The sequence below is a fragment of the Ceratotherium simum genome, chromosome 6, assembly GCF_057802395.1.
Source record: "Ceratotherium simum simum isolate JZ-2026a chromosome 6, ASM5780239v1, whole genome shotgun sequence".
Classification (NCBI taxonomy): domain Eukaryota; kingdom Metazoa; phylum Chordata; class Mammalia; order Perissodactyla; family Rhinocerotidae; genus Ceratotherium; species Ceratotherium simum.
In genome coordinates, this window is record NC_141905.1 from 55,243,895 (window position 1) to 55,259,468 (window position 15,574).

At 35.7% G+C, this 15,574-nt stretch overlaps 1 protein-coding gene across 7 annotated transcripts in view; it reads left to right on the forward strand.

Annotated features, from left to right (window-relative positions):
• Positions 1 to 15,574, forward strand: part of TBC1D12 (TBC1 domain family member 12) — a 102,345-nt gene that overhangs the window by 37,520 nt on the left and 49,251 nt on the right. For 4 of the 7 annotated variants that reach the window (XM_087432299.1, XM_087432298.1, XM_087432297.1 and 1 more), the window contains exon 2: positions 978 to 1,101. In XM_087432299.1, coding sequence (XP_087288425.1) covers positions 978 to 1,101 — 124 coding nt within the window. Of the gene's footprint in view, positions 1 to 977; positions 1,102 to 2,659; positions 2,701 to 4,980; positions 5,018 to 6,214; positions 6,234 to 6,435; positions 6,531 to 7,829; positions 7,882 to 15,574 lie in introns of those variants that run through there. The other 3 variants (XM_087432303.1, XM_087432300.1, XM_087432301.1) reach the window with 3 other exon arrangements.

Here is a 15,574-nt window from a genome sequence, read left to right on the forward strand (position 1 = left end):
GATGGATATATATTTTGAATATCATCCCTGCTTGTGTGTGCAATAGATACTTAATTTGGTTGGTAAGGGCATGGAGATAGTAGGTAAAGTCGTTGATTCTTGTGCAGGTTTCTTTAGATTTTCAGTGAGAGATACTTTGTTCTTTGGTTATATAGTGACTCTTTTGCAATAAGATTTCTTGTACGTACCTATTCTAGGAAAAACAATTTACATATACATAATTATAGCAATAGAGGATCAGTAGATGCCTCCCCCTTTTTTTGAGGAAGATTGGCCCTGTGCTAACATCCGTTACCAATCTCCCTTTTTTTTTTTTTCCCCAATCTTTTTTCTCCCCAAAGCCCCGGTACATAGTTGTGTATCATAGTTGTAGAGTTGTAGCTCTTCTATGTGGGACGCCGCCTCAGCATGGCTTGATGAGTGGTGAGTAGGTCCACGCCCAGGATCCAAACCTGTGTGAACCCCGGGCTGCTGAAGCAGAATGTGTGAACTTAACCGCTGTGCCACTGGGCCGGCCCCAGTAGATGCCATTTTATTACAAACAGTAACAAATTATTACTGAAAATAGAGTATTTTCCCTAAAGATTGTATTACTTAATCCTTTACCTATTTTATACAAGTTCTCTTTAACTTTTTTGTTCTCAGATTCTTGGCTTTTATTCTCAAGTATATGTATAGTCAATTCTAGTACACTTAGCTGATTCAAAGCAATTATTTACAGTTTATTTACAGCTGTTGTTTTCTTCCCAATTTGTTTATCTCTCTAATCTCTGTTGATGATTCTTCTAATATTTTTATATAAGCCAGATATTTCTAATTGAGTCTTGTTAGTCTAGTAGTCAGTAGTCTAAGTAGTAGAAGTAATTTTATTTAAAAGTATTTTGATTTGTCTTGGGAATAAACATACTTTAAAAATTATTATTAAGTAGTTCTCTGGTTACCAAAACCACAATTCATGTACCTTTTCTGTGTTTCAGAAACCTTTTTCCAAAAAGGACAAAGGAACTCAAATCAGTTGTCCATAGTGCTCCTGGTTGGAAATTATTTGGTAAAGTCCCTCCCAGAGAGAATCTTCAGAAAACTTCCAAAATCATTCAGCAGGTAAGTACTATTATAGCCATGTGATGTGTCTTAGCTTTTCGAATACTCTTTTCTTGATAATTAGCCATATTCCATTTTCATTCATATTTTTCTACATACAAAAATTAGAGATTATAGATACTTGTACTAACCTTACCTTTTTTTTTTCTTTAAACATGACATATTTTCAATTATCTTTTATGGTTGTGAAAATTCTCAAAAGTAAAAGAACATTGGTTTGGTTTTCTTTCCTAGTTATTCCTTGGATAGCCTTTTTTTTTTTTTTTTTGACTTAGCTAACCACTTGCTACATACGTTGACTTCTAGTGGAACATGGTGGCATTTGCCAATGGCACATATTTTATGGATATAGGTAGTTGGAACTGATGAAACAATAAAAAGGAAAAACTTAGTAGATTGTGAGGTTGGACTCTTTCCTTGGTCATTTTTCTAGTGTTCTGTCTAAACCAAGGACTTTGTGAGATGGATAGGTATATAATCTGTTTCTTAATAGGAGCCAGTTCTTCTAATATCTGTATTAATATGCATCTTCTTGAGTTCTTAAGACTTTGAGATCTTATTTGACTTCTGAACTTGTGCCTGTGTGTACTAGAAGATCAGTGAGACTGGAAAGCAGTGAGACTGGATCAGTTTGCAACATTTTTAAGTTCAGTGAAGCTGTTGCACCAAAGGAGATATATAATGAATTTTCTGTTTCTGTCCTTCCCAGTTGTAGTTTATCAGATTTAATACAACCAACATTTATAAAATTAATCACTTTAAGGCAATAGTCATCATTCAGATTGGAAAAAATATCTTCCTTTTTGGATTTAATAGTGTTTCTTTTGTTGCTCAAAAGAAAAACTGGCTTCCCAAGTAATATAAGAATAGAATTTTTAGATCTTTAAAAATATATGTTATAATTAATTTTATTTACAAGTAATTAAAGTATTGACTAGTTTATATAGCTGCTGGGACTTAAAACTGTAGTGCTGTAAATCCCAAGCTGTGTGCCCAAGCACCCCATGTGCTGCAGCTGACGAACTCAGGGATACCCTATATCTGTGGGATACGGTACAGACTGTTAGCTTGAGGTAGTACACAATTTCAACATTAAATGGCACTATATTCTTTTCTGTGGCATCATATCTTTGTGAATCTGTTTTTTCTGAGGATGCTGTGATAAAAATCAGATACTGTGCAACAATCAGTGTGGAACAGGAAATGTGTATAATGGGGTCCAATCTGTTTTCAAGGTTTGTGAAATTGTACAGTGCACAGTAGACATGCATGCCCAATAGTAATTAATTGTGGTTAAGAATAAAATAGAACTTTTTTTCTTTCATTTATGTATATTAATTTTTTAAACGGCTACTAAGTGTTAGGACAAATTAAATTGTTGGATGTAACTACTTATTAGACATATGATTAGATATTTCTGTGGCTTTGGGGGTACTATGAAATAATTGTTGAGACACTAAGGGCACTGATAACCAAGAAAGCTTGGGAATCTTTGCTAGCTCAACATCTGGAATTTTAACTTTTTTTGTAAAGTCTGAAAGTAACTTCTCTTGTCTAGAGTTTTCCAGAAGACCAAGTTCGCCCTCTAGAGGCAAAACAGTAGTCTTGCTATTGAAGGTTTGTATTCTTGACTTTATGGTAGTTTACCTTAAATATGCATGTGCACACACTTTTATATCTTCATGTAAACTAACATTCTGCGATATTTTCTTACCATAGGTCTCTAAGTAAATTACTGGTTGGATAATTATCTGTTTACTGATATGCTGTATGCCTTTAATCTGCTGTTTTAATTTTGGAAAGCCAAGGCCTCACATTCTCTCTCTTTTTTATGTATGTTGTGTGAAAATTTGATGAGTGGTCAGGAAAAGAACAACTGTTATTTTCATATGGGAAGAAGGAGCGGAGTTGAAATGCAATTACTGTCCTCTACGGCCCCTTCCCTGGCTTTTTTCAGATGATGATTTCTCCCAGCCACCTTTTTAGATTTTTGAGCTTTCCAGTCGTGTGTAGGTACTAAGTATGTATTTTGGTGCCTTTTTCATGGTTCTGTTTGTTTTCTGGGGGGTGTGATGGATAGTGAAGTCATTGTTCCTCTTTTCCTTCCTCCCTGCTTTTCCACCCTCAAAATATGTATCTCTTTCACCATGCGAAAGAACATATTTCTGCCTCTCCCTTTCTGCTTTCTCTTTCCCTACTTCTGTGTGTGTCCTCTATTCCCTGTTTGTCTAACTATGCTGTCCTCTTCTCTGCAATTGTCATTTTCAAGATGGGCATGATTTTCTTTTATTAGTAATGGTAAATTTATAACTTTGTGTTTCAGCTCCTGCTTGAAAACATTTTTTCACAGCCCTGATTCTTAAACTCTTTAAAACATTATGAAGATAAAACGTATTTGAGATCCTTTACCATGTACTCCTTTCAAATGTGTGTTATGTGTTTGGAATCAGAAATCAAAAATGAAGATATTACCGGTAAATCCATGAAGAATGTTAGGACATATCTGTCATATTTTAGAGTAGGATCTTAAGCTGTTAGTGCTGTAGAAAATGAAGGTAGCTAGTAATTCCAGTGTAAAACTGCCTGAAAAAGTGAGGCAGCACTAAAAATACCAAGGAAAAATAAATTCCTTTGAGCTTTCTAAAGATGCCTCACTTGCTCCTTGAGTGGCAAAACAGTAAGATTTATTACATTAGAGAAGTAGTATTATTTCATAGGATAATTATTTTTTAAAGCAGATATTCAGAAAGGAATCATCATATTCTTAAATATGAGAATAATTATGTTATTGGGCCAGAATTTTTTTTTTTTAGTGGAAAGACATCTATAAGAATATAAACTAGGGCCGGCCCTGTGGCTTGGTGGTTAAGTGCGCGCGCTGCAATGCTGGCGGCCCGGGTTCGGATCCCGGGTGCGCATCGAGGCGCCACTTCTCCGTCCATCCTGAGGCCGAGTCCCACATGCCGCAACTAGAAGGATGTGCAGCTATGACATACAACTATCTGCTGGGGCTTTGGGGGGAAAAAATAAAATAAATAAAATCTTTAAAAAAAATTAAAAAAAAAAAAAAAAAGAATATAAACTAACTATAGAATAAAGTAAGGTTTGACTTAAAAACTTTTCTTCTTAATTGTTAATTACACAAATACATGATTATATTCTCTATATAAAATATAAAACATAGGAAGATATGTCTCACTTCACTTTCCATTCACATTTTTAGGCCTTTTAAAATTCATTTTTTGTGTAGACGACACATATAATTATTTTTACATGTGTATATTTTTACATATGTGGTGTTATATATATTTTCCTATAACTTATTTCAAGAACAAATGTCACTCTCTATTTATTTATTTATTTATTTATTTATTTATTTTTCCCCCAAAGCCCCAGTAGATAGTTGTATGTCATAGCTGCACATCCTTCTAGTTGCTGTATGTGGGATGCGGCCTCAGCATGGCCGGAGAAGCAGTGCGTCCATGCGCGCCTGGGGTCCGAACCCGGGCCGCCAGTACTGGAGCGCGCACTTAACCGCTAAGCCATGGGCCGGCCCACTCTCTCTATATTTATATTTTCCCTATTTAACTTTACACGTATTGTAACTATAGCTTTTCAGAGATGTATGAAGTTCATAAGTGAAAGGTACTTGTAGGTTAAATATTTTTTTAAAATTTTATTCTTACAGTGAATTTTATTAAAGGTCTGATCAATTTTAGTGTTTTCTATGTTAACAATAAAGAAACATGAAAATCATTTTAGGGTAATAGCGAAGTCAAACTGACTCAAATTTGGCATTTAACTTGACAGTCAATTCCCAAATCACATGAATATTCATAATATTATTTTATGAGGATTATCACATGTGTTCTCTTGCAGGTGTGAAATTCCTGCTTGTGGCCTTTTGAACCAGTTGGTGAGCCATGTTAAAAATTGCATCTATTGATTATAAATAGTATTTCAGTTATATTGTAGTTCAATTGACCTAAGTTTTTGTTTTTTATAAATTAATTGGCTGAAGTTGGAATGTAGCTACATAGTTTGTCTTATGATCTCCAAACTGCAAATGAGGATGATTACAAATGAGCCATGTTATGTATAATTGTAACATGATTGCATACTAGGTTGAATATACCCTATTTGTGTCAAACTGACAGTCTTTCAGTACGTTTTTTGCTAGGCACTGTTTTTACACTGGCATCTTTAATGAGAAAATGAGATTGTAGTACTTAGACGATGTTTCAAGTTTTTCATCACTCATGTCTTTTTCTGAGTGAAGTGTTAGTTCAGTGGTTGAATCACTTTCACATAGCTTTTGATAGGCGAGGGAAAAAGATTTTAAAACACTAACTGATTTCTTAATCTGAGCACTTCAAATTGCCTAAAAGGAGAATAGGTCACTCCTCAGTTAAGCCTTTGCTTTTGAAATACATGTGCTTTGTGAGCAAGTGGTTAAATATATAACATTTTGAAAGTGTTGGAGCTTATTTTTCTGGTTACTAATTTTTTGGTGTGTGTAGCATTAGAACATTTCAAAACAGTTCGTTGGCTTTAATTATGCTTAAATATAGATAGCACTGGCGTAAAATTTGACTGAGTACTGTAAAAATGACTACTTCCTTCATTGTTGTTAAATTTTGGAGGGTCTGGACTATGTTCAGAAGTTGCTTTTGAAAAGTCCTTAAAATTGTTAGTGTGTTTTATTTTCACCTTTATTTACCTAATGTATTGTCACCTTGAAAACGTAGTGAATGACTACCTTTCCAGCTGCATGTGTGTTCTTTACTTATGTATCGTTGATGATAAATTACTATGTCCTTCCTATGTGTGCATAAAATTGGTTTCATAAAAGTTAATTTATGTGGTGTGCAGATTGAGAGAGGAATTCATAACAGCTCTAGCTTATGCTTCTGGGAGAGGGGAGAAGTATGAGAAAAGCTTAAATTAGTTAAAGAAAACTAAAAGAATAAAAACAATAAACTCTCACAAATTAAACAGAGTAGAAATTGGAGGGAAAATTTTTTCCTGTTATCAGAGACAGAGACTTGGAAAGAGGTTGCAGTTTGAAAATACTCTGAGTGCCTGTTACTTGATTCCGTAAATACAGTTTGAGTATCAAAGTTATATTAAAAGTTGTATTCGTTCTGTTTACGTCAGACTTATATATTATGTTAGGCTTCAAGTTAGACTAAACAAACAAAATTGTGCTAATAACTTTGCTAAAATGAAGTTTACTAAGGCACTCCTATGTGCCAGAGGGCAATGAAATGCTTCCCCCCAAAGTGCCAGTTAAGCTTGAATTATGGGATGGGTTTTCTCTGTCTTAATTCACAGATTCTACAATAAAACTATGAATTAGTAAAGGCATCATAATCGGCTTAACCCTCTCTGTCTACTTCAAGCATGATGGTTTCCCTGGCTCAAATTGTGTAAGTGCGCCTCTTTATATTGGGCAGACATGGTCTTGAGGTGGTAGAGATGTCCACATGGGGAGTTTCTTCCATTTCTGAGACATTATTCTCCTTGTCAGTAAACTGTTCACAGCATTTAGAAATATGAGAGTTTACTCACTAATGTGGGTTTATCATTAACCCCTTTAGGAGGAGTGTTTTCACTGTCCACTGAAACTCAAAGTTGACTCAGTGTATATATCAGGCTATTTTGGCCTCCACATTGTCTTTGGAAGAGAAGCTCCTATTCTATTCTTTCTTCTCCCCAGTTCCTGTTTTTTATTTCTTTAAGAAGCTATTCAAAGACTCTTGCCACCCTCCCTTTGAACCTATAGTCTGATCTTTTCTCACATTTCCCTCCCAGTACACCTTCTTTCTGGTAGATCCCTTTAGCTACAGAGCCCAAGGCATCAGAGTGTGGTAGAATACCATTCTACCACCAGCTTACTGTGTGACCTCACGTTTGCAAACTGTAAGCCCTTTCTCCAGCAGAAATTGAAGGAAAAAATTTTTGAATTGATCCTAGATTCTTTAAGATTTTCTGGCTTTCATTTGAATGAATGCATAATCTATTCAACATACATTTACTGAGTATAATACAGTAGGCATGGTTCAGGTTCTAGGAATATAAATAAATAAGAGTCCTAGCCTTTGAGTTATTCCAGTATAACTGTGGGGAGGAGGCAGAGGTTCAAATATAATTTTAATCTAGTGTGGTGAGTGCTAAAGTAGAGTTGTGAACAAAGTATGAGAGTACAGATGAAAGAGTGATTAATTCTGCTCATAGATGACATGCAAGTTGTGTTCTGAAGTATACAGTAAGAGTTCACCAACTAGACAAGATGGGAAAAGCCATTCCAGAAAGAGGAAATTGAATGAGCCAACAGGAATGCACAAGACTTGTTTAATTAGTAGGCCAATATATCGGGGATGTAGGGTAGATGGTGAATTGTCTTTAGCCACAAAGTTAGAGAGCTGAGTTTTATCCAAAATATTTTAAATAAAGTACTGAGACATCAAATTGATGTATTAGAAAAATAATTCTGGAGGCATTATAGAAGCTAAATTAGAAAAGAGCGGGTTGTCAAACAAGGGCATTAAGGTTTATCGTAGTAGTCTATGACTCTGGTTCTCAAACACAGTGGATTACCTAGGGAGTGTGTTAAGAATACAGATCTTTTGGCCCCATACATTGAGTTCTTAATGTTATTTTTGTGTTTTTCAATTCTTGCATTACTAGTTGGTTCTTTTTCAAATCTGCTATGTCACTTTTTACAGTTTACAGTTCCCTGCTGAAATTTCAAGCTTGGCCTTTATCTCCTTAAACATAGTAAGTATAGTTGTTTCATAGCCTGTGTCTGATAATTCCAATGTCTAGAAATTCTGTAGGTCTGTTTATATTGACTATTGTTTCTGCTACTTTTTGTTAGCAAATGCTGTTATATCTCTGTGTATTCCTGGTTACCTTTGCTTGGGTGCTGGATATAATATTTGAAACATCATATGTAGAAAACAATTTGAAGGCTAAGGTGATACCATGATTCAGAGATTTGAATTTATCTCTCTCAGGTGCCTGACGGCACAGCTATCTAGTTTGTTCATCCATCCAGATGAGACAAAGCTCAGATGCATTCTGTTTTGGCCATTTTTCTTAAGTTATAAAAGTTTTTTGATTGTTAAACCAACTTTGCATTCCTGGATAAAACTCCAATTAGTCACAGTTATTATCCTTTTTGTGTGTTGGTGGATTTGATTTGCATATATATATTTTTTAATTAATAAACTTTATTTTTTACAGCAGTTTTGGATTCACAGCAAAATTGAGCAGCAAGTACAGAGAATTTCTGTATACCCCCTGTCCCCCCACACACACAACCTCCCCCACTATTGACATCCTGCACTACAGTATGGTACATTTGTTACAGTCAATGAACCTACAATGACACATCATAATCACCCAAAGACCATAGTTTACATTAGGTTTTACTTTTTTTTTTTTTTATAATTTTATTTATTTATTTTTTTTACCCCCAAAGCCCCAGTAGATAGTTGTATGTCATAGCTGCACATCCTTTAGTTGCTGTATGTGGGATGCAGCCTCAGCATGGCTGGAGAAGTGGTGCATCAGTGTGCGTCCGGGATCCGAACCTGGGCCGCCAGCAGTGGAGCGTGAGCACTCAGCCGCTAAGCCACGGGGCCGGCCCTTTTTTTTTTTTTGGTTTTACTCTTGATATTGTACATTCTGTGGGTTTTGACAAATGTATAATGACGTGTGTCCACCATTACAGTATCATACAGAATAGTTTCACTGCCTTAAAAATCCTCTCTGATCTGCCTGTTCATCCTTGCCCACCCCCCAGCCCCTGAGAACCAATTATCTTTTTACTGTCTCCATAGTTCTCCCCTTTCCTGAATGTCATATAATCGGAATCATACAGTATGCAGCCTTTTCAGATTGACTTCTTTCACTTAGTAAAATGCATTTAAGTTTCCTTCATGTTTTTTCATGGCTCAATAGCTCATTTTTTTTTTTTTTGGTACTGAATAATATTCCATTGTCAAGATGTACCAAAGTTCATTTATCCATTCACATTCTAAAGTACATCTTGGTTGCTTCTAAGTTTTGGCAATAATCAATAAAGTTGTAATAAAGATCTGTGTGGAGGATGTCTGGTGAATATAAATTTTCATTTCATTTGAGTAAATACCAAGGAGCCCGATTGCTGGATTGTATGGTAAGAGTATGTTTAGTGTTATAGGAAACAGCCAAACTGTCTTCCAAAGTGGTTATACCATTTTGCATTCCCACCAGCAAGGAATGAGTGTTTCTGTTGCTCCACATCCTCACCAGTATTTGGTGTTGTCAGTGTTTTAGATTTTGACCATTCTAATAGATACAAAGTGGTATCTCATTGGTTTTTTTTTTTTTTTTTTTGTGAGGAAGATCAGCCCTGAGCTAACATCTGTTGCCAATCCTCCTCTTTTTTCCTGAGGAAGATTGGCCCTGGGCTAACATCTGAGCCCATCTTCCTCTACTTTATATGAGATGCTGCCACAGCATGGCTTGATGAGTGGTGTATAGGTCCGCACCCTCTGCGCCCAGAATCCAAACTTGTGAACCCCGGGCTGCCGAAGCAGAGCACTTGAACCTAACCACAACACAATTGGGCCGGTCCCCTCGTTGTTTTAATTTTCAATTTCCTATTAACATATGAAGTAGAACATATTTTCATGTGTTTACTTGCTGTCTGTATATCTTCTTCTTTTTTTTTTTTTTTGTGAGGAAGATCAGCCCAGAGCTAACATCCATGCCAATCCTCCTCTTTTTGCTGAGGAAGACCAGCTCTGAGCTAACATCTACTGCCAATCCTCCTCCTTTTTTTTCCCCAAAGCCCATTGGATAGTTGTATGTCATAGTTGCACATCCTTCTAGTTGCTGTATGTGGGATGCCACCTCAGCATGGCCGGAGAAGTGGTGCGTCGGTGCACACCCGGGATCCGAACCCGGGCCGCCAGTAGCGGAGCATGCACTTAACCACTAAGCCACGGGGCCAGCCCCTCTATATCTTCTTTACTGAGATGTTTCTTCAGATCTTTTGTCATTTTTTAATTGGGTTGTTCATTTTTTTTATAACAATAACAACAGAACTCACTAGAGTTTTTGGAGTTCTTTGTATATTTCATGCAACAATCCTTTATCAGATGTATCTTTTACAAATATTTCCTTCCAGTTTGTGGCTTGTCTTCTCATTCTCTTGACAGTATCTTTCACAGGGCAGAAGTTTTTAATTTTAATGAAGCCCTGCTTCTCAATTATTTCTTTCATGAATCATGCCTTTGGTATTATATCTGAATAAAGTCGTCATCATACCCAAGGTCATCTAGGCTTTCTCCTATTTTATTTTCTAGGAGTTTTATAGTTTTTTTGTTTTACATTTAGGTCTGTTGAGTTAATTTTTGTGAAGAGTGTAAGGTCTGTATCAGATTCACTTTTTTGCATGTGGATGTCTGGCATCATTTATTGAAAAGACTGTCTTTGCTCCATTGTATTGCCTTTGTGCCATTGTCAAAGATCAGTTGACTACATTTATGTGGTTCTATTTCTGGGCTGTCTATTCTGTTCCATTGATTTATCTATTTTTTTTTTTGTCAATATCACACTGTCTTGATTACTGTAGCTTTATAGTAAGTCTTGAAGTCAGATAGTGTCAGTCCTCCAACTTTATTCTTCTCCTTCAATATTGACTTTGCTATTCTGGGCCTTTTGCCTCTGCATATAAACTTTAGAATCACTTTGTCAATAGCCACAAAATAACTTGCTGGGATTTTGATTAGGATTCTGTTGAATCTGTAGAACAAGTTGGGAAGAACTGACATCTTGACAATACTGACTCTTCTTTTCCATGAACATGGACTATCTCTCCATTTATTTAGTTCTTCTTTTGATATCTTTCATCAGAATTTTGTAGTTTTCCTCAGGTAGATCTTGCATGTATTTTGTTAGATTGGTACCTAAGTATTTCATTTTTTTGGATGCTGATGTTAATGTATTTTAAATTTCAAATTCTGTTTGTTCACTGCTGGTATATAGGAAAGTGATTGACTTTCCTTGTATCCTGCAACCTTGCTATAATCACTTATTAGTTCCAAGAGTTTTTTTTGTCTGTTCTTTCATATTTTCTACATACACGATCATGGCATCTACAAAGAAAGACAGTTTTATTTCTTCCTTCCCAATCAGTATACCTTTTATTTCCTTTTCTTGTCTTTTTTTTTTTTTTGTGAGGAAGATCAGCCCTGAGCTAACATCCATGCCAGTCCTCCTCTTTGTGCTGAGGAAGACCAGCTCTGAGCTAACATCTCTTGTCAATCCTCCTCCTTTTTTTTTGTTCCCCAAAGCCCCAGCAGATAGCTGCATGTCATAGTTGCACACCTTTCTGGTTGCTATATGCGGGATGCTGCCTCAGCATGGCCAGAGAAGCGGTGTGTCGGTGCACGCCAGGGATCCGAACCTGGGCCGCCAGTAGCGGAGCGTGCGCACTTAACCGCTAAGCCATGGGGCCGGCCCTCTTTTGCTTGTCTTATTGCATTAGCTAAGACTTCCTGTATGATATTGACAGGCAGTAGTGGGAGGAGACATCTTTGCCTTGTTCCTGATCTTAGTGAGAAAGTTTCAAGGTTCTCACAATTAGATATGATGTTAGCTACAGGTTTTTTGTAGATGTTCTTTGTCAAGTTGAGAAGTACCCTTCTATTTCTAGTTTACTGAGAGTTTTTGTCATAAACGGGTGTTGAATTTTGTCAAATGCTTGTCCTGTATCTATTAATATGATCAAGTGATTTTTCTTCTTTAGCCTGTTGATATGATGGATTACATTAATTGATTTTCAAATGTTCAGCCAGCTTTGCATACCTGGGATAAATCCCCCTTGGTCGTGGTGTATAATCCTTTTTTTACATTGTTGAATTCCATTTGCTGATATTTCATTGAGAGTATTTGCATCTGTGTTCACGTGAGGTATTGGTCTATAGTTTGCTTTTGTTGTAATGTCTTTGTCTGTTTTGATATTAGGGTAATGTTAACCTCATAGACTAAGTTAGGAAGTAGTCTCTCTGCTTCTGTCTTCTGGAAGAGATTGTAGAGAATTGGTATCATTTCTTCCTTAAATGTTTGATGGAATTCACCAGTGAACCCATCTGAGCCAGATGCTTTCTGTTTTGGAAGATAACGAATTATTGATTCAATTTCTCCCTCTGTCCCTCCCTCCCTCTCTTCCTTCCCCTTCCTTTCCTTCCTTCATTTCATTTTTCTCCAGCTTCATTGGGTTCTGTTGTTGATTGAATTTTTTGAAATAGATAATAGGCCTGTTCAGATTGTCTGTTTCTTCTTGTATGAGTTTGAGCAGATTGTGTCTTTAAGGAATTGATCCATTTCATCTTGTTATCAAATTTATGAGCATCTAGTTGCTCATAGTATTCTTTTAATGTCCATCAGATCCATAATGATACCTCCTTTGTTTCTGATATTTGTGGTTTGTGTCTGCTCTTTCTCTTCTTTTTCTTAGTTAGCGTGGCTAGAAGCTGTCTTTACTGATTTTTCTGCCTCCTGGATATGTCCATTTCTGATAGAGGGCTTTGAAGCCTTCAGCTGTAATAGTGGATTCATCTATTTTTCCTTACAGTTCTATCACTTTTTGCCTGATATATTTTGATGCTGTGTTGTTTGGCACATACACATTAAGGATTTTTATGTCTGCTTGGAGTATTGACCCCTTTATCGTTATGTAATGCCCCTCTTTATATCCGTGACAACTTTCCTTTCTCTGAAGTGTGCTCTGTCTGAAATTAATATAGCTATTCCCACTTTCTTTAAGTCTTAACATGGTATATCTTTCTCTGTTCCTTTACTTTTAATCCATATGCATCGTTATATTTAAGTGGGTTTCTTGTAGACAGTGTATAGTTTGCTCTTATTTTTTGATCCACTCTTTTAATTGGTGTATTTAGACTATTCACATTTGAAGTGATTATTGATATTGTTTGGATTAATATCTATCATATTTGTTACTGTTTTCTATTTGTTCTTTTTCTTCCATTCTTTTGCTGCCTATTGTCGTTTTAATAGAGAATTTTATATGATTCCATTTTCTTCTCCTTTCTTCTGTCCCTTGTCTTCTTGCTGTCATTCATTTCACTTATATTTAAGCATACACACACACACAAACACACAAAAGTACATTTATAAGCATATGTAATTGAGTATATCATTATTTTGAACAAACTGTTGTTAGATCAGTTAAGAGTACTAATAATTTTTATTTTACCTTCATGTATTCCTTTCTGATGCTCTTCCTTTATGTAGATACAAGTTTCTGATCTACATCATTTTCCTTCTTTCTAAAGAGCTTCTTTTAACATTTCTTGCAAGGTAGGTCTGTTGGCAACAAATTCCTTCAATTTTTGTTTGGAAAAGTCTTTATTTCTCCTTTACTTTTGAAAGATCATTTGCAGGGTACAGAATTTTAGGTTGCATTTTTTCTCTCAACATTTTAAATATTTCTCTCTATTCTCTTCTTATGTGGTTTCTGAGGAGATGTTGAATGTGATTCTTATCTTTGCTTCACTATAGGGAAGGAGTTTTTTCCCCTCTGGCTTCTTTCAAGGTTTTTTCTTTATCTTTGATTTTCTGCAGTTTAAATATGATAAGCCTAGACATAATTTTTTTGGCATTTATTCTGCTTGGTGTTCTGAATTTCCCGGATCTTTGGTTTGGTGTTGACATTAATTTGGGGAAATTTCTGGTTATTATGACTTCAGATATTGCTTCTGCTCCTTTTTCTCTTTCTTCTCCTTTTGATATTCCTATTACACGTGTATTACAACTTTTGTAGTTGTCCCATGGTCCTTGGATATTCTGTTCTGGTGTTTTTTAATCTTTGTTTTTCAGTTTTGGAGGTTTCTATTAAGATATCCTCAAGCATAGAGATTCTTTCCTGAGCTGTGACCCATCTGCTAATGAGCCCATGAAAGGCATTCCTCATTTCTGTTGCGTTTTTTTTTATCTCTAGCATTGTTTTTTCATTCTTTCTTAGAATTTCCATCTCTCTGCTTACACTATCTATTTGTTCTTGTGTGTTGTCTAGTTTTTCCATTAAAGCCCTTAGCATATTAGTTAATAGTATTTAAAAATTCTTTGTCTACTAATTCCAACATTCCTGCCATATCTGATTCTGGTTCTTAGGCTTGTTCAGTCTCTTTAAACTGTGTTTTTTGTCTTTTACTATGTCTCGTAATTTTTTGTTGAACAGTGGACATGATGTACTGGGTAAAAGGAACTGTAGTAAATAGACCTTTAGTAATGTAGTGGTAAGTTGTTGGGGGAGGGAAAGTGTTCTATACTCCTATGATTAATTCTCAGTTTTGGTGATCCTGTGCCACTGGACTGTGAACTTCACCAGTGCTTCTCAGTCCCCCTCCCTGCGTAGGTGGGACAGGATGGCTAGAGTGGGCTGGAGTTGGCTATTTCCCTTACCCCGTGTAAGGCATTTCCCTTCCCCTAGGTAGGTTAGGCTCTGATAAAACCTCTTCCCTCTCTCTTCTGAAAGAATTTGTGTAGAATTAGTATTATTTCTCCTTAAATGTTTAGTAGAACTTGCCAGTGAAATTATCTAAGGCAAGGTTTCTCAACCTTAGTGCTATTGACATTTTAAGCCTTGTATTATTGTTGTGGGGCGCTCTCCTGTGTAATGTAGGATATTTAGCAGCATCCCAGACCTTTATCCACTAGATGCCAGTAGCACTCCCTCACAGTCATGGCAAACAAAAATGTCTCTAGATATTGCTAGATGTTCTCTGAGGGCCAAAGTTGACCTCATTTGAGAACTACTGACATAAATTAAGCATGGAGGTTTTTTGTTGTTGTTGAGTAGATTTTTAATTAGAAATGTAATATTTGAGTTCATGGAGGGCTGTGAAGTTTTCTGTTTCTTCTTGAGTCAGTTTTGGTAACATGTCTTTCAAGAGATTTTTACATTTCATCTATGTTATTGGACTTATTGGAATAAAATTGTTCATAATATTCTCTTATTATCATTCTAATGTCTATTGGATATGTGATATGCATATGGATAGAGATTATCTTTCTTACTTTCCTGATTTTAGTAATTTGTGTCTTCTCTTTTTTCTTGGTCAGTTTTACCAGAAGTTTATCAGTTTAAAATAAACACCTTTTGTTTCACTGATTTTTACCTCTTCTTTCTCTGTTTTCTATTTCATTTGTTTTATTTCACTCTTTATTATTTACTTCTTTCCTCTAGCTTGTATTTGTTTTGCTCTTTTTCTAGTTTTTTTAAGGTGGATCATTGATTTTAGACCTTTCATCATTTTAATATAAGTATATGAAGCTATAAATTTCCATCTAACCATGCTTTAGTTGCGTTCCATTTTCACTCAATTCTTTTGCTTATGATTACTTAGAAGTGTGTTGTTTTCATTTTCAAATACTTCGGGATTTTCCAGATATG